Source organism: Mycothermus thermophilus (assembly GCF_041956435.1).
Source record: "Mycothermus thermophilus strain CBS 625.91 unplaced genomic scaffold VTJ04scaffold_2, whole genome shotgun sequence".
Taxonomy (NCBI): Eukaryota; Fungi; Ascomycota; class Sordariomycetes; order Sordariales; family Chaetomiaceae; genus Mycothermus; species Mycothermus thermophilus.
In genome coordinates, this window is record NW_027191428.1 from 2,238,297 (window position 1) to 2,259,359 (window position 21,063).

Here is a 21,063-nt window from a genome sequence, read left to right on the forward strand (position 1 = left end):
GCCTGAGGTTCGTCCGCAGAGAGGCACAGTTCGGCTCAAGCTCATATCGACTCGATATTGACTGCCCAGCCAGAGGGATCCAAGAGGCAGTGCTGTGTTGTCTCCATGCTGGCGGCGGGGTTGTTCTTCATGCATGAGGCGCTCGACCTTGGCCACGATGATGCGGCATAATCCAGCAGTGACTTGTTTGGTTACCGATGACGAGTGGGGTATCGGCACGGTTTGCGTGTTCAAACATTCAAACCCAGCTTCCCATTTTGGGCCTGGATGATCTCAAAGATATGTTGATGATGTTTGACAGCCTCAGTCAGTCAGCCAGCGAGGAGCTTGTGTGCGATCAACGCCGCATGCTCGCCTCCGGCTTACCGGGACGTGTGACGCGAACGTTGAAAAGAAGCCGGGCCAGAGACGACATGATCGACACTTCCGCAGAGTTGCGTTGCATGTGCTGTCTTTGGGTGCTCCGCCAACTACGGAGTGTCTCCACTTGTTTTTTTTTTTTTCAGTTGATGAACCCGCCTGGCCGGAAGAACGGCAGGATTGATGATGTGCCCAAAAAAGAAGCCAGTGGAGTTGAGATGGCGCGTCCCCGTGGAGCCGGCGGAGGGAAGAAACCCCGCCTGTTTCTCGATTCCTCTCCTCTCGATCGACGAGTCTCTGGTGGATTTCTATGCGGCGCTCGCGCGACTGCGGTGCCGGGCCAAAGTGAAGACGGGGATTCCGGTCCCGAGTCTTGCGGCTCCGTTCTTCCTCGATTTTGATTCCACCTTTCTTGCCGTTCCCCGCATCGTTGCGTCCAGGCGCACGGCCCGGTACATGTCAAGCGAAAAGGCTGGCTCCAGCAGGGAAAATGTTCCGTTTCGTCTTGTTTTTTTTTCGAAACGACCTGACTCTCAGCTGTGCGTCCGAGCCGCGCGGAAGATGGGGGAGCTGAACACAAAGCTGGTCAGCCATGGCCATGGTGAGCCGCCGCCGCCGCAGACCCAACGAGAGCTGATGCGTGAGAGGATGGGATGCGGTTTCGAATGAATTGCTTTTCCCACCTCAGGTCCTTGTCTGGATTCGAGAAGACAAGGGCTCGCCGACGCCAACGTTGGGCCGCCAATCAGCACGCTGCCCTTCTTTTTTGGCGCTGTTTCACCTGCAGGAACAGGCACCGAATCGCAACGCCGTCCCGCGCACTGCTGACGGGGAGGAAGCGGCGATCGCCTCTTGGCTCGACTGAGCGAGGTGCCGGGAACTGGGTGATGGCGTCAAACTGTTCACTTGTTGGGAGCCCAACTGTCCATCTACAGGCAGGTTGGATTGTTGATCATGTCTTTTTTTTCGGCGAAAACGCGACGATGGACGGGTTACTGTGTGGGTTGCCAGTCAAGGTTGACATGATGGATTTTGCCGGGGGGAAATGAAGGAGGAAGCTCCGTCAATGCCACTGCTGTTGGCTGTTGGCGGGACTCCATGAGAATGAATGGTCTTGTTGACGGTTGCGGTCCAACACAACCACGTTGATGACTGCTTTTCCCTGGCTGCCGATTTGCTCGTGTTTCCATGTGCTGTTGATGCAGGAACATAACGCAAGACCTGGGATGTTCCTGCACGGAATGCCTTCGTGGCTCCAGAAACAGAAACTGCAGTCGTGCCTGGCCTATGAGAATCAAGGCCGCTCAACAACGGCTTCCTCGTTCGAGAGGCCAACCGCGCGGGTAGGGAAGGTGGCCCCCTAAATCCAGAAGTTGCTCATGTTCAGGTTCCTGATTCTCACCTCCTTCAAGGTTCATTCAAACAAGTTTCCTGGTTCTGAGGGCATCGCCAAAATCCCGCTGCTCACACCACATCCCTCCCGTCTCCAGTTCACCGGGTTTTATCTTACTGTGAAGTATGTACACAATTTGAAAATCTGGATGCCGTCGTCGCCACCTCGGCGCAACACGCAGACTTGGGTAGGATCATGATTTGACGCAAATCATCAAGGGCGACAACCCATTGGTTCAGTCAAAACCGGCGCCGCTTGGTGCGACTGGGCGGCCAACCACAGCGACAGGGGATAAACTGCCCCAAGTTCCACCTCAGTTTTTCCCCCGCCAGCGTTGTGCCACTGGCCCTGGTGATGGTGGTGTGGACCGGGACCAGGCTTGCTAACGGCGCAACCGGGCCTGGGACTTTGCCCCTTGTCCATCTCCCGCTGTCCCACCTCCCGGTCCCGGCCGCATGTCTGTCCAATGTCCAGTGTATCCTGGGCTTGCTCTCCCGCTCGTCCAGGGAACCAAATCCCACGGATGTAGTACTCTCATTCTTTTTTGTTCCGTAGATACCACCACAGTGTCGTTCGCTTTTTTCTTTCCCTTACTATTCTTCTTTTACACTACGTTCCTCGTGGTCGTCGTGGGTCATAGGTTGCTGGTTTTCTCCTCTTGCCTCCAACCTACCTCCGGCCGAGTTCCCTTTATTCTCCGGGACATCCCCTCCTTTACCCTCCTTTACCCTCCCGTCGCCTTTCCTTTTCTGAACCATCTTCCGGTCCTTCGGATCACGCATTACCTGGCAAATTCTCTCCTTCAAGCCATTTGTTGAGCTTTCTCGGAGTTCCTCATCGCGGGCCCGTTTGGACTCTCGGAGAACTATTCCATTCTTCCATTCCCTTTCGCCTCATCAAGCAGAGGCGAGACCACCTGATTCGATTCCTGGACTGGAACCACACTCCCTTTTTGAAGACGCTTTCTCGACTTCTCTCTCATATGCTCGAGGACTTCACCCGAGTTGAACGGACTGGATCCACGAAAGCAACGACGAAACACGATCTCATCGGCATTTGTTGAAACGAACGGCAGTGCCCTTTCACTTCGAATCGCGTTTCTTTCTTGACCTCCCCTCAGTACCATTTTACGCGGGGGTGGTCTCCTTTTTAACCTTCTGAAAGGGGATTATCTTTCCATGAGGACTTGCCTTTGACACTGGTCCTCGTCATCTGCGCGACTTGTCTGAATCGGTATAGCAGGGTGTGAAACAAACTTTGGTCACCTACCCGCCAGCGCAACGTCGCACTGGCCTTTTAGATCACAGGACCAGCGTTGCAACAAACTCTGCTCTCCCGCTTTACTAGTGGACACTTTTGACCGGCGATCGCGCCTTTTGTTTCTCCGCCATCTTACGGTTTACACTCAGTGAAGGCTTGATTCTCAGCCTCGACTTGGACAGACCTTCCTGGAGGCAGCCGATCTTATTTCGAGTTTCAACCCGTCTTACACCGGACGTTCCCCAGGTTTTACAGCCAGCGTCGGTCGATCACCATGTCAATCGCGCGGGCCTTCACGACCCGGAGGGTCAAGCAGAGCATAGACTTGGCGGAGGAACGGGCACCTGCTCGTAGCAACTCGGCCAGGGGTGCCGCTGCTGGCTCCCTCCGCAATAAGATCTCGAGTCCCATCGAGCTCGTCCACACCACCAACATGCTCTCTTACAACGCTCCAGACATCCGCAGTCCAGCCGCCTCTTCGCCAGGTGTATCCCCGCGCTCTGATGATGATATGTCGGACAGCGCCATGACCAACGGCTCTACCCCTCCCACCAGCCCCGAACTTGAATCGCCCATGAAGCCTTCGATCTCTCCGGAGCCGAACCACCTCTCGACTTACTTCACTCCGGCGCCGCCTCGGCCAGAGCGGGCCCCAGCACGGCAACAGGCCCAGCAACAAAAGCCGCCAACCTCGACTCCCTCCACCTCTGACCAGCCGCCCGCCATTCCGCAGCGCGCAATCTCTCACTCCACCAAGAAAGGCCACAACGTCCTCGTCCGCCAGCGTTCAGCCTCCCAGGTGTCTCAGCAATCCCAGCGCTCCCTCTCCAGCAAGGCGAGCTTCAGCTTCTCGCGCTCCTCCTCCACCAGCACCAGCACCAGCACCAGCGTTAGCTCAGCCAGCCCCGTGACGGCGACGCACAAGGCCAAGTTTTCCACCGGCACCACCAACACCACCAACCCATCATCCCCGTCCACGATGACACCGACGACAACGGCGCCAACGCCCATCTCCACACCCTCCTCTCCGCGCTCCCCGCCGCGCTCCCGCTCCCGCGGCCCTCCGCCGCCGCCAGCCCGGTCCCAGCAGCACCACGCCAAAACCTTCTCCGAGTCTCAGCACCCCTTCGGTCCGGAACTCGCGCAAGTGTCGGAGCTGGCTGAGGAGTTTGGCGTCAAGGAGGAGTTGGTGCGCGAGCAGCAGCAACAGCAGCAGTCTCAGTCTCAGAAACAGCAACAACAACAAGGGACGCAAAAGAAGCCAGCGGATGCCGCCGGGGTTTCCTCCGCCGACGAGCAGGAAATGCAGCGCAAGGGCCTACTCAAGTTCTCCGCCGAGGAATATCTCAGCGAGGTGGTGCTCCCGCTGTTTGCGAGCTTCATGCTCCCGCCCGTGCCGCAGCCGCCGAGGCAGCAGATTCCGCAGAAGGCTGCGGGCAGGATGGCGCCGCCGCCGCCACCGCCGACATTGGCGCCGGTGGTGGAGGTTGGTGGGGGGGCTTGGATTTGAGGGTGTGGATTGGAGATAAGGGGAAGTTGAGTTGGTTGGGGATGGTGTTGGTTCTTCTTGGTGGTGGGGTTTTATTCTTTGCTTCGCGGTGGTTTTTCTTCGGGTGGGGGTGTGTTCTCTGTACATATTTGCTTCGCCTTTTGTCTGTGTCTGTTTTGGTGGGGTGTCCTGTGGACGTGGCTCTTTTTCTTTTCATTCGGGGCATGGAACCTCATTTTTTTTTTTTTTTCGAAAGAGAACGATGGCAGATGGGTGGATAAGAATGTCAGAGAATGGAACATTGGACAGGGAAAATGGGTGGATTTTTGATGGACTGGGTTGGCTGGTTGGCTTGGTTGATTTTGGTTGCTTGACTGAATTTGGACATGATGGCGTTGGGAGAACGGGGAGAGAGAAAGATGGATGATTTCCCCCGTTTTCTTGTCACTACTACCTAGGTTGGCCCGTTCTTTGCTTGAGAGATTCAATTCAACTCCTGAGAGAGATCGAGACACTTTGACGTATACTTATGATGCTTTACGTATTTACTTTGCATGCTGGTCAGTGAGACATGGATGTGGTTGAGAGATTATTCTGGCAATGTATCTAGAATGTTGTTGTTATATGTTGAGTCGGGATGAATAATTCAACCACCTCTATGTAGGTACTGAGGTATGGAGACAGCAGAAAGATGGCTTCACAACCAACTACCCTTGGGAAGTTTGTAAGTAAGCAAAGCCTGAGCTTACATACCGAGCTCGGGATGTCCTCGGCATGGCGCGTCGTTGTTTACATGCACAGTAAGATGCCCGTTGACTGGATGGGAGTCATATGTAGCCCGTATGTACAACACAAAACGCCAGCGATCCCAAAATCATTCATTACTACGGCCGTTAGTCCAACCTGGGTTGGGCCGGGGCCGGCCTGCCACGGGCGTGCATTTGCGAGAGCTTACTTTTTAAGTACATGAAGTATGTACGTCCGAGGCTCTGTGCTACGTTGGACGAGGTCGGAGTGAGGCGAGGTTGTGGATCTGAATATAGTTACTTACTATGTAAATCGGGTAGGTCAGCATCGGGTCGAATACCTCCGTGTCTGGGTTTGATTGATTCCATCCCGTCCTATCTTGGTCAATGAAGGCCCAGATAGAAGGCACCTTTCCACGCTGCTCTGCTCCGGTGAAGGCCTCCGGGTTGGAACCGGGGAAAAGTGGGTCTGCACCCGGAGCGGATACAGTCGGGCCCGGGCCGGGCCGGGACAGGGTGGGCCTTTTCAAGGGTTGGGTCAAGTCCATGGGTAAAGAAGAACGGTATGTACCGAGATTACGCTGGACTGGAGGTAGGGAGAAGGTTTAGCTGGCTGGAAACGTGCCAATTTTGCGTGGTGACGTCTGGTGGATTCGATGGTCCAAGAAGGCATGGTGGCCAACATTGCTTGTGGGTCGTTGTGGAAATGGGAAGAGGCGAGAAACGGCAGTAATTAATAGACGCCTACTTGCGAGTATACTTTCTACTCATACTCGTGTCGAGAATGAAAAGGGATGAAGAGGGGGTGCATCTCGTCGACGGGATCGAGGGTCTGATGACAGAAGTCAGGGTTAGGGTTCCATACCGTCACCCTGCAGGTCTTCCATACAACCTCCAAGCACCTTCATGGCCTGAGCATCTCCAACCATCAACACACGACTTCCATCAACTGCACCTCACATCTTCACATCAGCACCATGCCAACCATGTCCGATCCCAACCCTGAATCCGAGCCCATTCCGCAAGTAGTCTTCCGCGCCGGCAAGAAGAGGAAACCCTACCGCCAGCGCGCCGAGGAGCCCGACCCCGAAACCGCCACCGCCGCTGCCGCAGACAAACCGACCGAAACCACCACCCATGGCGACCCCAAAGACGGCGCATCTGCTACCACCGACCAGCAAACCGCAGACCAAGACGACGCCGAGACGAGGCTGCCCGTGGCCGAAGTCCTGAAACTGCGCAACGCCCGGAAACACAAACTCACCGGTGTCGAGTTCCGCGCCGAACATGGAGGGAGCGGGAGTGGTGACGACTTCACACGGGCGACAAGCGAAGATGCGTCATCAGACCAGCGCAAGATTGTGCTCTACGGAGGCAACGGCGCGGCAGACCCGCAACAGTCGGACGGGGCGACCGCTGTCGTGCTGGGAGGCATCTCGGAGCGGTTTGCGCCGCAGACCGGGCTGGTCGGGGAGTTGGTGAATAAGCACATGTGAGTTGTCCCCTCGTTTCTACTTTCCTATTCATTTTAGGAGCATGCTTTTTTCCAAGGGACAGAGGCTGATCAAGCAAGGGAGGAGTACGTAGAATCAGAACTGGCACGACGCAAGCGGCTTGCCGCCGATGCTGCCGCGAAGCAACAACAGCAACAAGAAGCCCAAGAGCGGCAGCGGCGTGAAAACGATGGCAATACGAGCAACAGCAGCAGCGCATGGGCCAGCGAGGGATTACCCATCGCGACCGGCGGCACGGTCGAGTCGCAGCGTGTGCTCCAGGGCCGGCTGTTGGAGGTTGACCTGGGCGACGAGACGCGGGCGCGCAACATCGCCATGACGGAGCAAGCACGCCGGCGACTGCAGGGCCAGATCGACGAGGAGGAGGCGCGGGGCGCCGCCGCTGCCGCCGGCGCCGGCGGAGATCAGCAGCAGCGCGGAAACAAAGTGCGCATCGGCCGCGACGGAAAGCCGATCCGCTCCTCCCGCAATCGCAGAGGTAGCGATGATATCACGCGGGATCAGCTCGTGGAGCAGTTCCTTAGCGAGAATAAGAGTGCGTCATCCCCTCTCCAAACTCTCCCCCACAACGGAACTACCGTATATGCTAACTCGTTTCTCATCTCCAGTCGACCTCTACGACACGCAATCCGCCGCCGTCACCGAGCCGCCAGTCGTGCCGGACGCCGAGGACGTGGCGGCCGACGACCGCATCGCGGAGGAGTTTCGGCGCGAGTTCTTCGATGCGCTGGCGCAGCGGCACCGGCGCAAGCGGGTCGTCAACGCTACCCGGCCGGGGCCGAAGAAGGCGGCGACCGAGGAGATCCTCCGGGGCCCCAAGCTCGGCGGAAGCAGGAACGACAGGGCGCTCATGCGCGAGAAACTGCTCGAGGAGCAGCGCGCGAGGAAGCAGCAGCAGCAGCGGGCGGGGAGGAGGTGAGCAGGGCAGACTTTGTTTGGGGGTTTGGGGTTGGGTTGCTCGCGAGGCTGTAGGTATACATTCGTACCGGTTGTGGAGGAGGGAAATGTGTTGGTGGTATGATTGCGTTGGTGGGCTGCCTAGCTTCCAACACAAGGTTCCAGACCAAGGGCCCAGGGAATACAAATACCTACTTGATATCCCAACTATTGAGTAGCAGACCATGTGTTGGCCGTCTGACGTGATAGTTTGGTTTGTCCGAGTCGTGCTGCTGCTCCAACGATGTCACCGCACTTCTTCCACTGCGTCTACGGCGTACGGAGTCTGAATCTCCCTCAGCCACTGGGATGAAGAGGTGGAGGTGTGCAAAGGTGTGTGAGATTGAGGCGAAGCGCGCCAAGATGGGGTCGGCTCATGCAAGCCAGATCTCAGCCGCTCGCGACTCTCGGCCTTCTCGAGTCAATAGTGTCACCACCGAGTGTCCACAAAAATTGCTCAGCCTGGCTGGGCTACGTGGAAGCAGAAACAGCTGATGAGATGATGGACATCGCGGGATCTGTTCTTGTTTTTGGGTTTCTCTCCTCTTTGTTCTGAAGCAATTGTTCTGCGACGGACTTGTTCTGGAAACCGGACCAGAGAGAGCTTCAAATAGATATAGTATTTGTCCCCGTTTACAATTTTAGATATTTCCATCCTTAGCCGCCTCGATCTGGTTCTGATCTGACTGTGCCGTTTCAAACGGCTCGACCCCCTCTCACCTTTGGGACGGGACACAAAAGCCGTCTTACATCAACATTTGCCCGGCCGTAGGGTGAGGTTATTCTGAATTAGGCAGGACACAGCGCGGGGAGTTTACTTATGTATGTACTCCGAATATGGAGTAGGGTTTTGCAGCGTTGCGTCGCAGTTGGAGAAACCAAGGTTTTCTTCGTAGGGCCAGCCGGGCGAGTTAAATCAATTGTCTTGCTGTGCCACACCCTGGGAGACGGGAGAGCAGCTTGCCGAAACGCTGAGCGGGCCGCAGAGTTTGGGCCGGTCAGAGGTGCAGTGTTTCTTCTTTTATAGTATGTACTGTACACATTGAGGCAGATTGAGGAGGCTTTGATGATGGTGTGAAGATCGGTGTCTACCCCGTAGCCCGGAGGTGTTCATGGAAAAGGATATCAGAACAACGGTTTGAGTTCCATGGTGATTCGGTCAGTACTCCGTACAGGACCTCCGCGAGTCACCTCAGCCTGCCGCCGCATTGGCATCCCCGTAGGGCTGGCTGTGGTCCGCTTCGGGGACCAAGCGATCAATACTACGGCGCTAGGTAATTAGCGAGTGCTTACAGACTCTCCACATCTACTCCGTAGCCAGCGTGGATCCAGCAAGATGGAAACACGGGCAACAAAAAAGTCATCTCCAATCACACTCGGCCCCCACGGCGTGCAGCATGTTTTCCTGTAGAAGCAGCGCAGCAAACCGCTTCAGGCATGGCGCACGCTTGCGCACACAGGGGTGGTCTAGTCCGCGCCTCTCAGCTCTCGCTCAGGTGTTCACTTCACTTGCTCCTCGTCGTCTCCGGCGGTCTTCTGCTGCTGCTGCTGCTGCTGCTGCTGCCCACCGCTGCTGGTGGTTCCAGCGGGCTATGCAGATCGTCGGGTAAAAACTATTGCTACAGAGTGGTTAGCCAGCCTGAGGGGGGTGAAGAGAGGGAGGAGAGAGTTGCGCGACGCCCCCCTCTCTTATTCACCCACTTCTTTCGACCTGCAGAGCGGCCTAGATGGTTTGGGGAGGGGGTGAGCCCAGAGTGGTTGCTGACGAGATCATCCACCCGACTGGCTTGGCTGAGGAGTTGAGTGGTTGGCTTGGACTGGGGTGCGTGTGAAGTGTGGCTGGCCTGGGCGTCCATGGTCTGGTTCTGGTTCTGGTTTGGCTTGGACAACCAGCCCGGAGAGACAGAGCCTTGTCTCGTTGTCGCTTTGCTTGCCCGCCGTTGGCACATTCTCTCTTTGGTTCATCTCTTTTTCCCCTCTCAACAGTCACACGACGCGCGGCTGAGTGGTGTGAAGGGGTTCTGCTCTCCCTTTTTTCCATCCTGGTGTTTTGTGGTGTGGACACCGTCTTTTGAGATAAATCATCAACAACAGTTCAACGACGACGGGATTCGACGAGGACTGCTTTGGACAAGGGATACATACACGACGCGAGTCCGAGCCTGGACGGGGCTGCGACAACGAAAACGACCGAAAGTCAACAGATCGCCGCAAATGACTCGGAACCCCTGACCGAATCCCTCACAACACGCTCGACGACATCTTCGTCCTTCGCGCGCGACGACAGGGGACGAGGACGACGACAACAGACATGTGGATATTATCGGGGAGAGGGTGGCTTGCCGCCGCCGTGGTGGCCCTTACGCTGGGGAGAGTGCGAGGTGCTGTCATTGACTTCGATCAAATGGACTTTGGAACATTCAAGGACGGCAAGTTCGTGGCCGTCCTCATGGAGGGACAGTTGGGATCCAAGGTACTGAAATGGACCGCAACCGAGAATGTTAACATCGTTGGAGTCAACATCGCCTTTGACGGTGCAAGTGGTGGAAGTGGTGGACAACAAATCGATTCCACATCCACCACTCCGAGGTTTGGAAACCAATTATCTACCACGACGACGTTCCAACCAGCGCCAGATGCACGCACTGAACCAACAGGTCGTGAGAAGCGAGATGGCGGGATTTTCAACCATCGTCAAGCCCAGACCCCGATCAACTGTTCGTAGACCACCCTTCTTCTCGACCAGGTTGATTGAGTTATCGTTGCTTACTTGACCAACAGTTTCCCCCCTTGACAATAAGGGCAGCGGTTCTGTCAACCTCGGGGAGCAGCAGGCCAAGCTCCAACGGAATGTCCCGCTCTACCTCGAGGTCTCTTGGACCAGAAATGACGACGTCAACGGCGGCATCGGCAAGAGTTACAGTCGCTACTTCGCAATCGCCACCGGGGACAAGTACGACGAACTGGTCGCGGACCCAAGGTACCAGAACTCGGCCCCGGCCAGGGACGAACAGATGCCCGACCCCAACGGCGCCGGCACCACCAGCATCGACAACGCCATCGAACCCGCCCCCACCAACAAGGTTGGCAGTCCGGACAACGACGACGGCGGCGTACCCAACAGACCCAGCCCAACCTCAGGTGTCACCAACCAGCCCGAAAGCGACAGCGGCGGCGGCCTCGCCCAGGGCGCCGTCATCGCAATCGCCGTGGTCTGCGGCCTCCTCGGCCTGGCCGCCATCTTTTTCCTCGCCTTCTGGCTCCGCCGCCGCCAAAAGCGCCGCAACCTCAACGACCCCGCCGTCGCCGCTTCTTCCGGCGGCCCGGCAGGCAGCGCGCCAACCTCCGAACTCCTCGCCGAAAAGGAAGCCGGCGCCGCCGGTGCCGACATTGCCCCGCACTCCCCCTACTCCGACGACGGCAACCATCTCCCCGCGACCACGACAGCAGCAGGACCAAGCGGTGTTCCTCTCGTCGCGCCCATCGCCATCCCCCCCGGCCACGCAGCAGCAGCAGCAACACGACCCGCTGCAGCAGGCTCGGTCCTTCACGCCGTACTCGGACCATCACCAGCGTGCGCCGTCGCTCGCGGGGACGGAGCATACCGCGGTTACCGGCGCTCCTGCTCCTGCTGGTACTGGTTCCACAGCGCCCAGCCCGGTGCCCGGGCGCGCGACGCCGCGGGGGTTGACGACGCCGTACCTGGTCGAGGAGGGCATGACGGAGGAGGAGATTCGGCGGCTGGAGGAGGAGGAGAGGGCGTTGGACGCGGCGATTGAGCAGGCGCAGCAGCAGAGGAGGAATACATGAGTATTTTGAGGGGGGAGGGTAGGTATGTTTCTTGGGTTAGACCTACGAAGGGAGGAGAGTGAGCGGGAGGTTGTTATATAATGGCAATTTTTTATTATTTTTGGATATGCTGGATCTACCCGTTGGGTTCTTTTTTCTGTTGGGCGTGTTGGGAATCAATTCTGGAGTTCATCTTTGGCTCTGTGGCCAGCAAACATCTCCTAGGAGGAGGATGATAGTGATGGTGGTTTTGTAACCTCTCCTCGAAGACGTCTTTCGTTTGAATCAGGTACACACACGCAACGCACATGGACATCCTATACACACAGAAACATCCAGCCCGCCTGCCAGGGAGCAAGTACTCTTTTACACTAGTAGTCATGACACAATACCACACGGATATTCGTCCCTTTTTGAAATGCCTTCAGACTTCATGGTACCAACCAGACGACCTCTCCGTAACGCTAAGTTGGACCAACTTTAAAATTCATGAAGAGCCGCCAACCTTCAAACCCTAAAACGCCCAGCCATGACCATACATACCTAGGTATTGCACAGAGAAGAACAACACAATAACCGTCCCATCCCGGCCCACACTTATCGTTCGTCCATTCCCACCTCCTTTTTTCTTCGCCCGTACGGGAATCCCTCTCCATCCCTCTCCATCTCTCTCGCATTATGAGTTGACAGCGTAGGTAGGTCGTTGACACTTCCTCCAAGGGGCGGCCACCAAGTCTCAAATCACCTAGAAAAGAACCTCCCAACCATGTTACTCGCAAGGCTCGTCGCAATGTTGCCCGAGCTGAAGGCGCTCCCGGCAAAGTTGGACGCCTGGCTGAACTTGTCGCACTTGGAGAAGGCGAGGGTGTTTGTGATCGTCAGGACAAGCGCGATAGCTATACCCCAAATTTAGCATATGATATATTCCCCTTCCCGCCTCTCCCAACAGAATGGGGAAGAACAGAAAAAAAAAGAGGGGGAGGACATACCAACAAGCGGCAACCAAATAAACTTGAACGTCAGCACCGCCACCAGCGCCAGCGCGATCCAAAACACGGGCTGCACGTAGAGGGCGATCCAAAAGAACCGGCTGTCGGTCGGGTTGATGACTTTCGTGCCGGGCTCGCTGCTCTCAAACACCCAGTGCGAGTCGCCCGTCGCCGGGTCAACCTCGTTCCACCAGCGCAGGCCCACCAGGCGGCGGCCGGCAATGTTTTTGAGGTAGTAAAAGTCGGCGGCGAGGAGGAGGATGGTGATGATGAAGATCATGACCCTGTGAGTGAGGGAGAAGAAATGGTTAGGGCGCGCGGGGTTGGAGGGAGGAGCGGGAGGGGAGCAGGAGGGAGAGGAAGGGAACGGACAGGTTATCGGTAAAGAGCAGGCCGAAGAGGTAGACTAGGAGACTAGCTGTTCAAAGAGAGGAATTGTTAGCAGATGTCACCTCACCAATCAAACCACCAAAGCACACTGTAGGGCTTGCTTGCGAAAGAACCAAAGAGCGAAGAAGGAGGAGGGAGGTAGTAAACCTACAAACTCGAAACGCCAGAAACGTCAACAGCGTTATCGGATGCGAGCTGAGGCGCCAGCTCAGGGTGCCCGGCGCGGGCTGTGATTGCTCCATGGTTGGTTGCGGCGGCGACGACAAGTCTGTGGTTGGTGAGGAGTGTATGTCGCGCGCGACGTGAGGTTGATGTTGGGGATGTTGAAGCTGTGGTGTAGGTGGCCTGCCCTGCAGGTGAAGCTTCCGTATTGCGTAATGGACAGCGTGCGCCGACGGAACGTTGGGTACGGTAATTTACGCACCGTTACCGTACGGTGACGATCCGTGCTTCATGTCATTGGCACCAGACATGTCTTCCTATGTGAGACGACCTCAGAACCATGCTTGAAGTCAGCCATCAGGAGTTGTAAAAGTGGCGAGTCAATTTGATTCGGGCCTTTCATTCATATGTAATTGTGCACTATCCTCAAAGACAGGTGTCCGATTCTGAAAACGTTCGCGCCTCTACCCCCCGATGTCATGTCGACAACAATCTCTCCTCTATATGACACTGATCGAAGTAAATCGTGTATTGACAGAAACAACTTGAGCATGGATATTAATGAATCTGGGATTTCCTATAATCTTGCCTTAACCTAGAGCTCCCAAAGTCCCGTCCTCCCACCGATCCGCCTGTCAAACTCATACCGGCCCTGGCCCTGTGGTGAGTCTCTGGGACTGAGGCCCAAATCCCAAGAACGTTGTTGTATTGGATCGCCAACTGAAGTCAAACGAGGCGGTGGTAGCAGATCGACATCCAAATTCTGCGCGCTTCGGGTCGTGAACCCGGCTCGAGGCATCTCCGAGAAAGGGTAAAACTCCCGAAATGTGGTTTCGTCCTGCTCCAACTCACCAGCACCAAGCATCCCAAATCTGGTACCAAACTCCAGTGGCTCCTCCGTCATTCCTGTCTCAGTGCCGGCCAACATTGCCTCGGCCTCAATCCTGCGGATGAACTCCTCCATGCTCTCCAACTGGGGCTGCTCCAGACAACCTACATCATAGGCTGAGACATTCAAGTCGTGATACTCGTGGCTCCCGACTTGGGGTGGTACCACCCATTGTACCTGGCTGGGTAATCCCATCCCACCCTCTCCGGAATGTTGAGTGTGTTGGCAAATGGCGTTGATCCTTTCGTCGGCCTCCATTCCCGGTAGGGGTTGGTTCAAGCCGCCGTTGTACGCGGGCCATTGAGCACTTTGCGAGAGTGTCTGGCCGTTAACGCTCACGACAGGCCGTGATAGAGGAACCTGGGCCATTTCTGTGGCAAGTTGCGTCTGCGCCTCCGTGTTGACCGTGAGAGGAAATTGACTCGAAGTGCCTGTCTGAGGCGGGTGGAAGTGGTCTTGTTGAGGTGGAATGCCAGACGCTTCATTGCCCTCAGGTCGAGCGTGTCCCTGATTCTGAGACGGCTTTAGAACTTCAGCATCTGCTGGAGAAGGCAGGTCTGCTTGCGCAGCGGCATCTCTTTTCGAGTTTTCCATGACGGGATGGCGGACCTTTTCTGGGGATACCGTCCTACGTCTTTCGAGTACCGGTACCTCGGGTTTCTGGATGGGTTGAGGACTGTGCCAGGATTGCTCTTCCCCTGAGCGACTCCTCGACGGGCTTACGTGTGCGGGCTCACTGCCGACTGGGCCGGATGAGAAGGGAGTTTGTCGGCTTCGAGCCACGGAGAGAGACTCAGAATACTGTGCTACTTCTCTGAAGGGAGAATCCCGACTGTGGTGCCAGTAGTGACTTGTATCAGCCTGGGATTCACTGGCAAGGTGATGCTCCCGCAGGAAGTACCCCTGTGTTGGGTCATGCCGTTCTCGTGACTCGAAGTGGTTTCTCCTCGCTCTCGAGAAGAAGGCCGAAAGCTCTTCAAGCTCCTTGTCTTCTTTTTCTCTTCGCGAGAGCCTTTGCCTTGACAAAGCCCGCTCTGAAGCTTCTATCACTTGTCCGGCTGCGACTCGAGTTTCGGGTATCGGGTTCCTTTCTGCAACTCGTTAGAGACAGCTTTTCCGCCTGGTTCTCTCACTCGGGAGTTATGTATACGTTTTTGTACCTTCTGTGGCACAGGCTCTCGAGTTTTATGCGTCTGTCGTGACAATGTCAACATGGTGGATGCAGGTTCCGGGTTTGCGGTTCACGTACCAAGCGGTTGCTTCTCCTCGTCTCTCCCTTCCCCTGACCATCGGTCTTGCTTCTTCGCGTAAGTTTCCTGGCTTTGTACTCATACTTGTCTTCTCGCGTCTTGTGGCGTGCTCTCTTTTCGAAGGTGCGGTTGTCCTTGGCAGGTTTTGTTGGTTCGGGGGACCATTCATCAGAAAGGGACCTAGGCCTCTTCCTCCGCTTGTCTTGCTGGACATTGTCGTGATAATTCTCTCCGAGACGCCCATTCTCCTTCCTATGTCCCGACTCTGGAGGGATGTCCCGACGTGTTTGTGTCTGCTGAAGCCATGACAGGATGAAGTCGCCTTTCTCCTCAGGCCGAGGAGGATGCGGTCCCGTCGAAAGTCCGAGGCCGAGGCCAAGGCTGTCTCTATTCAACGTCCGGTTTGTTGTTAGGAGGCTTTCTTTCGCATCTTTGACTTGGCTGGTATGGTGTCTGTGATACCTCTTCGATTTCGTTTCCAAGGTCTCTCGGGGCATGGCTCCTCTAGAAAAAAATGCCTGATATCAACAAAGCTCTTTGGGATTTGGGGAGCAAAGATCCAACTTGGCGCGATGTCGTTGTTTTTATTGTTGGAGTCGCTCGTGGGAGAAGAGCGGTGGAAGTCCAAATCATGTCATGTCTTCCATGTTCTTGTTCTTGCTCAATCCCCTCCTCCTTCCCCTTCTTTCCTTGAAAGACATCCCCATTAATATCAGACTGGCAGTCGTCGTCGTGTCACGTTCTTGCCCTTTCGGCTGTCCTCAGTCCAAGTCAGACCAAGTCATGGCCGGGTGCCTCCTTCCATCATCCTGAGCTGTCTATCTATTTCCAACCTGAAGTTCCATTGTGGTCTTTTGCTTCCCATTTCGTTCTCAGCGATCTCCGAACAGCCTTCATCACCACCATCCCGGGCATATTCAAGTCTGCAAAATCCTCAGCCACCAGATTTTCTTCCACCCCATCCAGCATCATCACGACAAGCACTGACCATATCAGTCTCTGACGCCGACTCCCGGCAGTCAGCACGATATATTGTTCCACACAATGCCTGCTGTTGGTAATATCAAGGCCACCTCAACTCGCTCCCACCATTGCGCAAGGGCCGATGAGCTTGCCTTGCGCCATTCCCTCGGGTACCTAGGTCAATCCGGCCTCCCTCTCTGTGAGACACGCTCTCTCTTTCTGTCAGTGCCGACCACGGACCCGAGATGCCCGAGGTTGTCAACACCCTCATTCGGCTTTGATGAAGTTCTTTGGCCAAGGACTTCTGCATGTCGACATGCAGAAGCGGAAACACCCAGTGGCATGCACCGCCGAAATGGGCCTCCCGTTGAACCGTCCGCTCCCCGATTCGATGCTCGTCTGCAAGTTCCCCACAGTTCCACACCCGGGACGAGTCCTGGGCCCTTCGACATGGCCTCCGTCCGTCGTCCCTCTCATCATCAACCCGGCGTCTGCTGAGACGACGAACCTTGACGGTGAACCAGGCAGCATAGAGCTCGGGACCTTATTGTGTTTCAGGCCGACAACCGCTCAACTCAAGCACATGCTCAATGCTGAACTTCGTCTCGTCGCGGACATCAGACAAGCGAATGGCCTGCCTGCTAAATCGGGACGTTTGCTTGAGAAACCCAGCGGACCACCCTCGGATCAAACGCGTACCCACGAGTTTGAACCACGCGGTTAATAAACGTTGGGATGATCGACGGCGGGGGGAGCATGCATTTCCGTTGCTCTGAAGCTCTCTCCCCTGCCGTTTTCAGTGTCCCCCGGTGCTGAATCCACCGACGCTTTACTGAGGACGGCTTAGATCGAGGGAACCTCCAGGGGGTGCTGAAACTCTATCCAGTCACCAATCGGAGATGTTATCGTGGGTTCATCTGGACAACGTCCCCCACAAGACAACCAAACCACCGACACCTGCTTGGCCGGGCCTGGCGAGACACCTCCGGTTTCCCAGAAGTCGAAGGCTCAACCTCTGAATCCAACGGTTCGACAAGTCCGGAGATGGCGGAACCGTGAGTTGCCAATCATGCTGTTTTTCGGTCGCATTCCTGTTGTCCGTCCCAGCATCACCATCCCCCTGAGTGGACACCGTCTGATCTGAAGTCCCAGAGATCGACTCTGCACTGGATTCCTGTGATCACCCATCCACAGGCTGCTGAGTAGCATTCCGTCTGGGAACACGTGGATCGGGCTTCGACCGCTCGCCAGGGTGAGGGTCGGCGATGACAACAAGCAGCCCAGCCCGCATGGAACATGAGCGGTGTCGGCTAATCCAAAGGGGCCTGATGACCGATCCAAAGAGTTTCATCTTTTGTCGTAACCTGCGCCTCGAGTCCCTCCCTCCTTCATCGAGGCGTGGATGAGATGATGCTTTCTTCGTAAGTTTCGCATCTGCCCTGGAATCTCCAGCTTGTTTCATGCCGGTAGCTATCCTCCACCCTGGCTCTGGCCCAAGCTCCTGCAGTCAAATTCCTGCCGCGGTCGATCCCGGCATTGCCAATCATCACATCCCCCTCAGCCAGCGAGGACATGGCAATGCGTCAAGAGAATGGCGTCTGGTGGCCTGACTCTTGATTCAAGGACGAGTAGCCAGGTTCGAGATGGCTTTTTCGGTCAAAGATGGGTTCTCCGGTGTGGGATATCCTCTCCCCTTGCAGTTCTGGTTCTCCTGCGCCTTCACCGTCTAATATTTCTCCGAACCAAACATGCTATCCATCAGGATCAGGTAACGCTCCAACGACAGCTCAATTGAGCCCTCTCTTGCGAGAAAGACACAGCCAAAAGACAAGTTTCACAGGGCTGCGAACCCAACGGAAGCCCAGAGGAGGTCCAGAACCAGCACCACCCCACCTCCCGCCGGCAATCCCTCTCCGATCCAAGTTCCATGTTTCTTCCCGTCACCGTTTTTGGATAGGTGTCCCCGGACGGGGAACGCAGTCCCGGAGAACGGCCCCCATCCTATCCTCTCCACCAGCAGGGAGCGTTGAAGCTCCCCGCTTAAACCTGTGATGTCCAAACATGGAAATGAACCGGAGACGCGGTGGGCTGTCTGCCTGGGTACACTACGAATACGGATCAGGTACAACGACAACACATCAAAGGTGTTGCATGATTCGGGGGTCTGCATGTCTGCCAATGCCGGCAAAAAAGCACATCACTGCTATGCTTTGTCATGACCTGACTGAGAAAACTCCTCCTCGCTGCTGAGGTGGCCTCTTCATGTTACGCATCCTCCAGTCCAACTGCATCATCATGGACCGACAAAGGGTTGCTTTCCCTGCTATTTGGAGAAACTGGACACAAACATTGCCTGGGAATCTGGTAAGTCACCAACCCTCAAATCTAGGTAGTAAGTTATCTGGCGTCGTAACGTATCACCCCTACACGCACCGAGTACTAGCATTGAAACCAGGGGAGGTCCCCAAACGAAACTTGGACGTTTGTTATGGATCATTTTTCAGTGGCGTTTAGTTTTGGAAACACATGTGACTGCACCTAACCTGCGGAGGAAGTGTAAAATTGTGAAGGGTGCTTGGCCCGGGTTCGATGAATATGGGGGTGTGGAGAGAAACGGGGAACATCTCTGACTCCCTCTCTCTCCTGGTCTTCACTCAGACGAGTGCTGGAAGTCCTAAGAATATCTTCGCGTTGCTTGATTGACTAACGGTGAGGGAGATCTGGCTGACCAATGCTGACGATAGGTAAATAAATGGGATTGCTCTGTCTGTCAAGAGAAGGGATCAGTCAATCAAGCTTCTCCAGGTTATGCTTCTCCTCCCTTCAACCCAACCGACCCCGGAAGCCGGGCGGTTGGAATGGCATGGCATGGCATGCCAAAGTGAGCATAACCCCCTCCCCGGGATACATCAAAAACACTCTCTTCTTCATAAACCGTGACGAGTATGTATGGACGTATAGCTACCTGATTGTAGCTCCCTCTGGCAAGTAGCTAGGTACGCATGTATGTACCTAGGTGAGGTAAGGTACCTAAATCGATCGTATCGTCGTTTTTCAACCGTCCTCTATCTTCCCATCCCCCTGGTCCCCTAGCTGGCCTGGCCCGGCGTCAGAACATTCACACCCCAGGCTCTCGTCTCTCCCGGTAGGTCCCTCCCTGTAGGAGAGCAGGGGGGGTAGGGTATATCACCACCACTGCTATATGTTTGACACTTGTCTGGACAAGAAACCCAACACCCCTCCCATGTATAGGGTAACGCATTCATCCTGTCGTCATGCTTGCTTGCTTGCTTGCTTTGTGTCAAACCTTTTCTCAGAGCGACGGCGACGAAACATCGATTGACATACTTGGCCTGGGACCTGGTTGGTCATGCTAGGTAGGTACCTGAGGTAGCTAGGTCAGGTATATAGTCGGTCAAGTCAGGGCAGGTAATGGAAGGGGGGCTGGGGAAAGAGAGGGAGAGGGACAGAGGGGTAGAAAAGCGAAGCTAAGCAGAGCAAAGCAACACCATCACCTACTGCGTAGTAACGGTCAACCGTCCATCCATCGAACCATCAAGCCCGGACCTGTCTGTCACTGTCATCAGCCAGGTCCCCTAGTAGGTAGTAGACAAGCAACGGCAACGGGAAGCGGGTACGGCAAGCAAGCAAGCAAAGCAAGTAACCCTGTCCATGCACACAAGCAAGCAACCCCAGACCACAACCCAGCAACCCAGCAGACCCAGAACCAGAACTGCCATGCTATATGTACATACAGCACTGTACATACATACAACAACCCGGAACCCATGGGTAGGGTAAGAAAGCCAACCAAGGTCCAAAAGGTCCTGTTCGTCTCCCATCCCCATCCGCAACGGTACAGATGTCCGGGGTCAAGGGCCCGGGGAAGGGGGAAGGGCTCACACCCAAGGGGGGAAAGGAAGGGGAGGGGAGGGGAGGGGGTGGAGGGGTGTAGATTATTTCTGCTGCTGCTGCTCAAGTCCCTTTACCATCCCATCGCATAGAGGGGGATCCCCGGCCCCGCTGCTGTCCTGTAAAGTGTGTCAGTGTCATCATATATAATAGGTGACATCGACGACAACAGCCAGGCCAGGCCTGGGCTCTCTGGAGAGCATTCCCTCCCTTCCGGTTTGTTCTTGTCTGTCAACGCACCTGTATCCGGCCATATCCAGTCCAGTCAGAGAGGAACACGGCACTGACACCATCCATCAATCCAGCCAGCCAGCCAGCCAGTCCATACCACTACCACCACCGCTGCCACCACCACCACCACCACCAGCAGTAATAACGCAGCATCCTAATACCGCCGGGACCCTCCCCCTCCAACCAACCAGCCAGCCCATCCCCACCGATACCTACCTAAGGTCCCTATCCCCAGCCCGGCCCGGCCGCTCGCCTGTCAGCCTACCTAGCCCACGGCTTCCTCCCTCCGTTGCACGGTAGCAGTACCCCCATCTGCTTCCCCAGATCTAGCCCATCTATCCAACGGTCCAACCAACGCCACAGGCTTGTGCGTGTGTCTCGTCCGGAAGTAAACCGAGAAGAAAAGTAGAGCGATTAAAACTTCCCCCCGTTTTTGCCGGCTGAAGTCGTCCGTCCAAGCAAGCCACGGATCGATCCTTGACCGATATCCCTCAACCGCCCACTGGTTGGAACTGGAACTGAGGCGGAGAGAAAGTAAGAAAAGGGTTCACCGTAAGGCACACACAGACACACACAGGTGCGTGCAGCCCCTCTCCTTTCAAGTCTTTGCTCGGCATCGGCACCAGGAGTGTGTGTGAGAGAGAGAGCCAGAGAAAGCGTGGTTGGTTTTCTCTTCCTCTCCCGTCCATCCATCCAACTTCACAAAAAAACCTTTCCACCTCCCTCCTCAATTTCTCAACCTCTCTTCCTCCACCCTCCTATTTGGCTTTCCTGGCTACTAGCCAAGAAA

General features: G+C 55.8%; 11 protein-coding genes across 11 annotated transcripts; 5 read left to right on the forward strand and 6 right to left on the reverse strand.

Annotated features, from left to right (window-relative positions):
* Positions 1 to 2,618: 2,618 nt before the first annotated feature.
* Positions 2,619 to 2,879, reverse strand: VTJ04DRAFT_2969 (uncharacterized protein; the record flags this gene model as incomplete). Its single annotated transcript, XM_069360816.1, has 1 exon — positions 2,619 to 2,879. The coding sequence occupies one exon, from the start codon at positions 2,877 to 2,879 to the stop codon at positions 2,619 to 2,621; it is 261 nt and encodes an 86-aa protein (XP_069221490.1).
* Positions 2,880 to 3,287: 408 nt separating this feature from the next.
* On the forward strand, positions 3,288 to 4,523 carry VTJ04DRAFT_2970 (uncharacterized protein; the record flags this gene model as incomplete). Its single annotated transcript, XM_069360818.1, has 1 exon — positions 3,288 to 4,523. The coding sequence occupies one exon, from the start codon at positions 3,288 to 3,290 to the stop codon at positions 4,521 to 4,523; it is 1,236 nt and encodes a 411-aa protein (XP_069221491.1).
* Positions 4,524 to 4,594: 71 nt separating this feature from the next.
* VTJ04DRAFT_2971 (uncharacterized protein) lies at positions 4,595 to 5,058 on the reverse strand (the record flags this gene model as incomplete). Its single annotated transcript, XM_069360819.1, has 2 exons — positions 4,595 to 4,998; positions 5,052 to 5,058. 2 exons carry the CDS (start codon positions 5,056 to 5,058, stop codon positions 4,595 to 4,597), a joined length of 411 nt encoding a protein of 136 aa, XP_069221492.1.
* Positions 5,059 to 6,225: 1,167 nt separating this feature from the next.
* VTJ04DRAFT_2972 (uncharacterized protein) lies at positions 6,226 to 7,681 on the forward strand (the record flags this gene model as incomplete). The annotated part of the gene is made up of 3 exons (XM_069360820.1): positions 6,226 to 6,740; positions 6,822 to 7,297; positions 7,371 to 7,681. The coding sequence occupies 3 exons, from the start codon at positions 6,226 to 6,228 to the stop codon at positions 7,679 to 7,681; spliced, it is 1,302 nt and encodes a 433-aa protein (XP_069221493.1).
* Positions 7,682 to 9,552: 1,871 nt separating this feature from the next.
* On the forward strand, positions 9,553 to 9,930 carry VTJ04DRAFT_2973 (uncharacterized protein; the record flags this gene model as incomplete). The annotated part of the gene is made up of 1 exon (XM_069360821.1): positions 9,553 to 9,930. One exon carries the CDS (start codon positions 9,553 to 9,555, stop codon positions 9,928 to 9,930), a length of 378 nt encoding a protein of 125 aa, XP_069221494.1.
* A 79-nt stretch (positions 9,931 to 10,009) lies between these two features.
* VTJ04DRAFT_2974 (uncharacterized protein) lies at positions 10,010 to 11,477 on the forward strand (the record flags this gene model as incomplete). Its single annotated transcript, XM_069360822.1, has 2 exons — positions 10,010 to 10,415; positions 10,480 to 11,477. 2 exons carry the CDS (start codon positions 10,010 to 10,012, stop codon positions 11,475 to 11,477), a joined length of 1,404 nt encoding a protein of 467 aa, XP_069221495.1.
* Positions 11,478 to 11,623: 146 nt separating this feature from the next.
* Positions 11,624 to 12,164, reverse strand: VTJ04DRAFT_2975 (uncharacterized protein; the record flags this gene model as incomplete). Its single annotated transcript, XM_069360823.1, has 2 exons — positions 11,624 to 11,804; positions 12,031 to 12,164. The coding sequence occupies 2 exons, from the start codon at positions 12,162 to 12,164 to the stop codon at positions 11,624 to 11,626; spliced, it is 315 nt and encodes a 104-aa protein (XP_069221496.1).
* A 64-nt stretch (positions 12,165 to 12,228) lies between these two features.
* On the reverse strand, positions 12,229 to 13,108 carry VTJ04DRAFT_2976 (uncharacterized protein; the record flags this gene model as incomplete). The annotated part of the gene is made up of 4 exons (XM_069360824.1): positions 12,229 to 12,383; positions 12,477 to 12,760; positions 12,849 to 12,894; positions 13,018 to 13,108. The coding sequence occupies 4 exons, from the start codon at positions 13,106 to 13,108 to the stop codon at positions 12,229 to 12,231; spliced, it is 576 nt and encodes a 191-aa protein (XP_069221497.1).
* Positions 13,109 to 13,623: 515 nt separating this feature from the next.
* VTJ04DRAFT_2977 (uncharacterized protein) lies at positions 13,624 to 14,511 on the reverse strand (the record flags this gene model as incomplete). Its single annotated transcript, XM_069360825.1, has 1 exon — positions 13,624 to 14,511. One exon carries the CDS (start codon positions 14,509 to 14,511, stop codon positions 13,624 to 13,626), a length of 888 nt encoding a protein of 295 aa, XP_069221498.1.
* A 452-nt stretch (positions 14,512 to 14,963) lies between these two features.
* On the reverse strand, positions 14,964 to 15,664 carry VTJ04DRAFT_2978 (uncharacterized protein; the record flags this gene model as incomplete). Its single annotated transcript, XM_069360826.1, has 4 exons — positions 14,964 to 15,008; positions 15,078 to 15,110; positions 15,167 to 15,554; positions 15,630 to 15,664. The coding sequence occupies 4 exons, from the start codon at positions 15,662 to 15,664 to the stop codon at positions 14,964 to 14,966; spliced, it is 501 nt and encodes a 166-aa protein (XP_069221499.1).
* Positions 15,665 to 16,446: 782 nt separating this feature from the next.
* Positions 16,447 to 16,854, forward strand: VTJ04DRAFT_2979 (uncharacterized protein; the record flags this gene model as incomplete). The annotated part of the gene is made up of 1 exon (XM_069360827.1): positions 16,447 to 16,854. One exon carries the CDS (start codon positions 16,447 to 16,449, stop codon positions 16,852 to 16,854), a length of 408 nt encoding a protein of 135 aa, XP_069221500.1.
* Between the last annotated feature and the right edge of the window lie 4,209 nt (positions 16,855 to 21,063).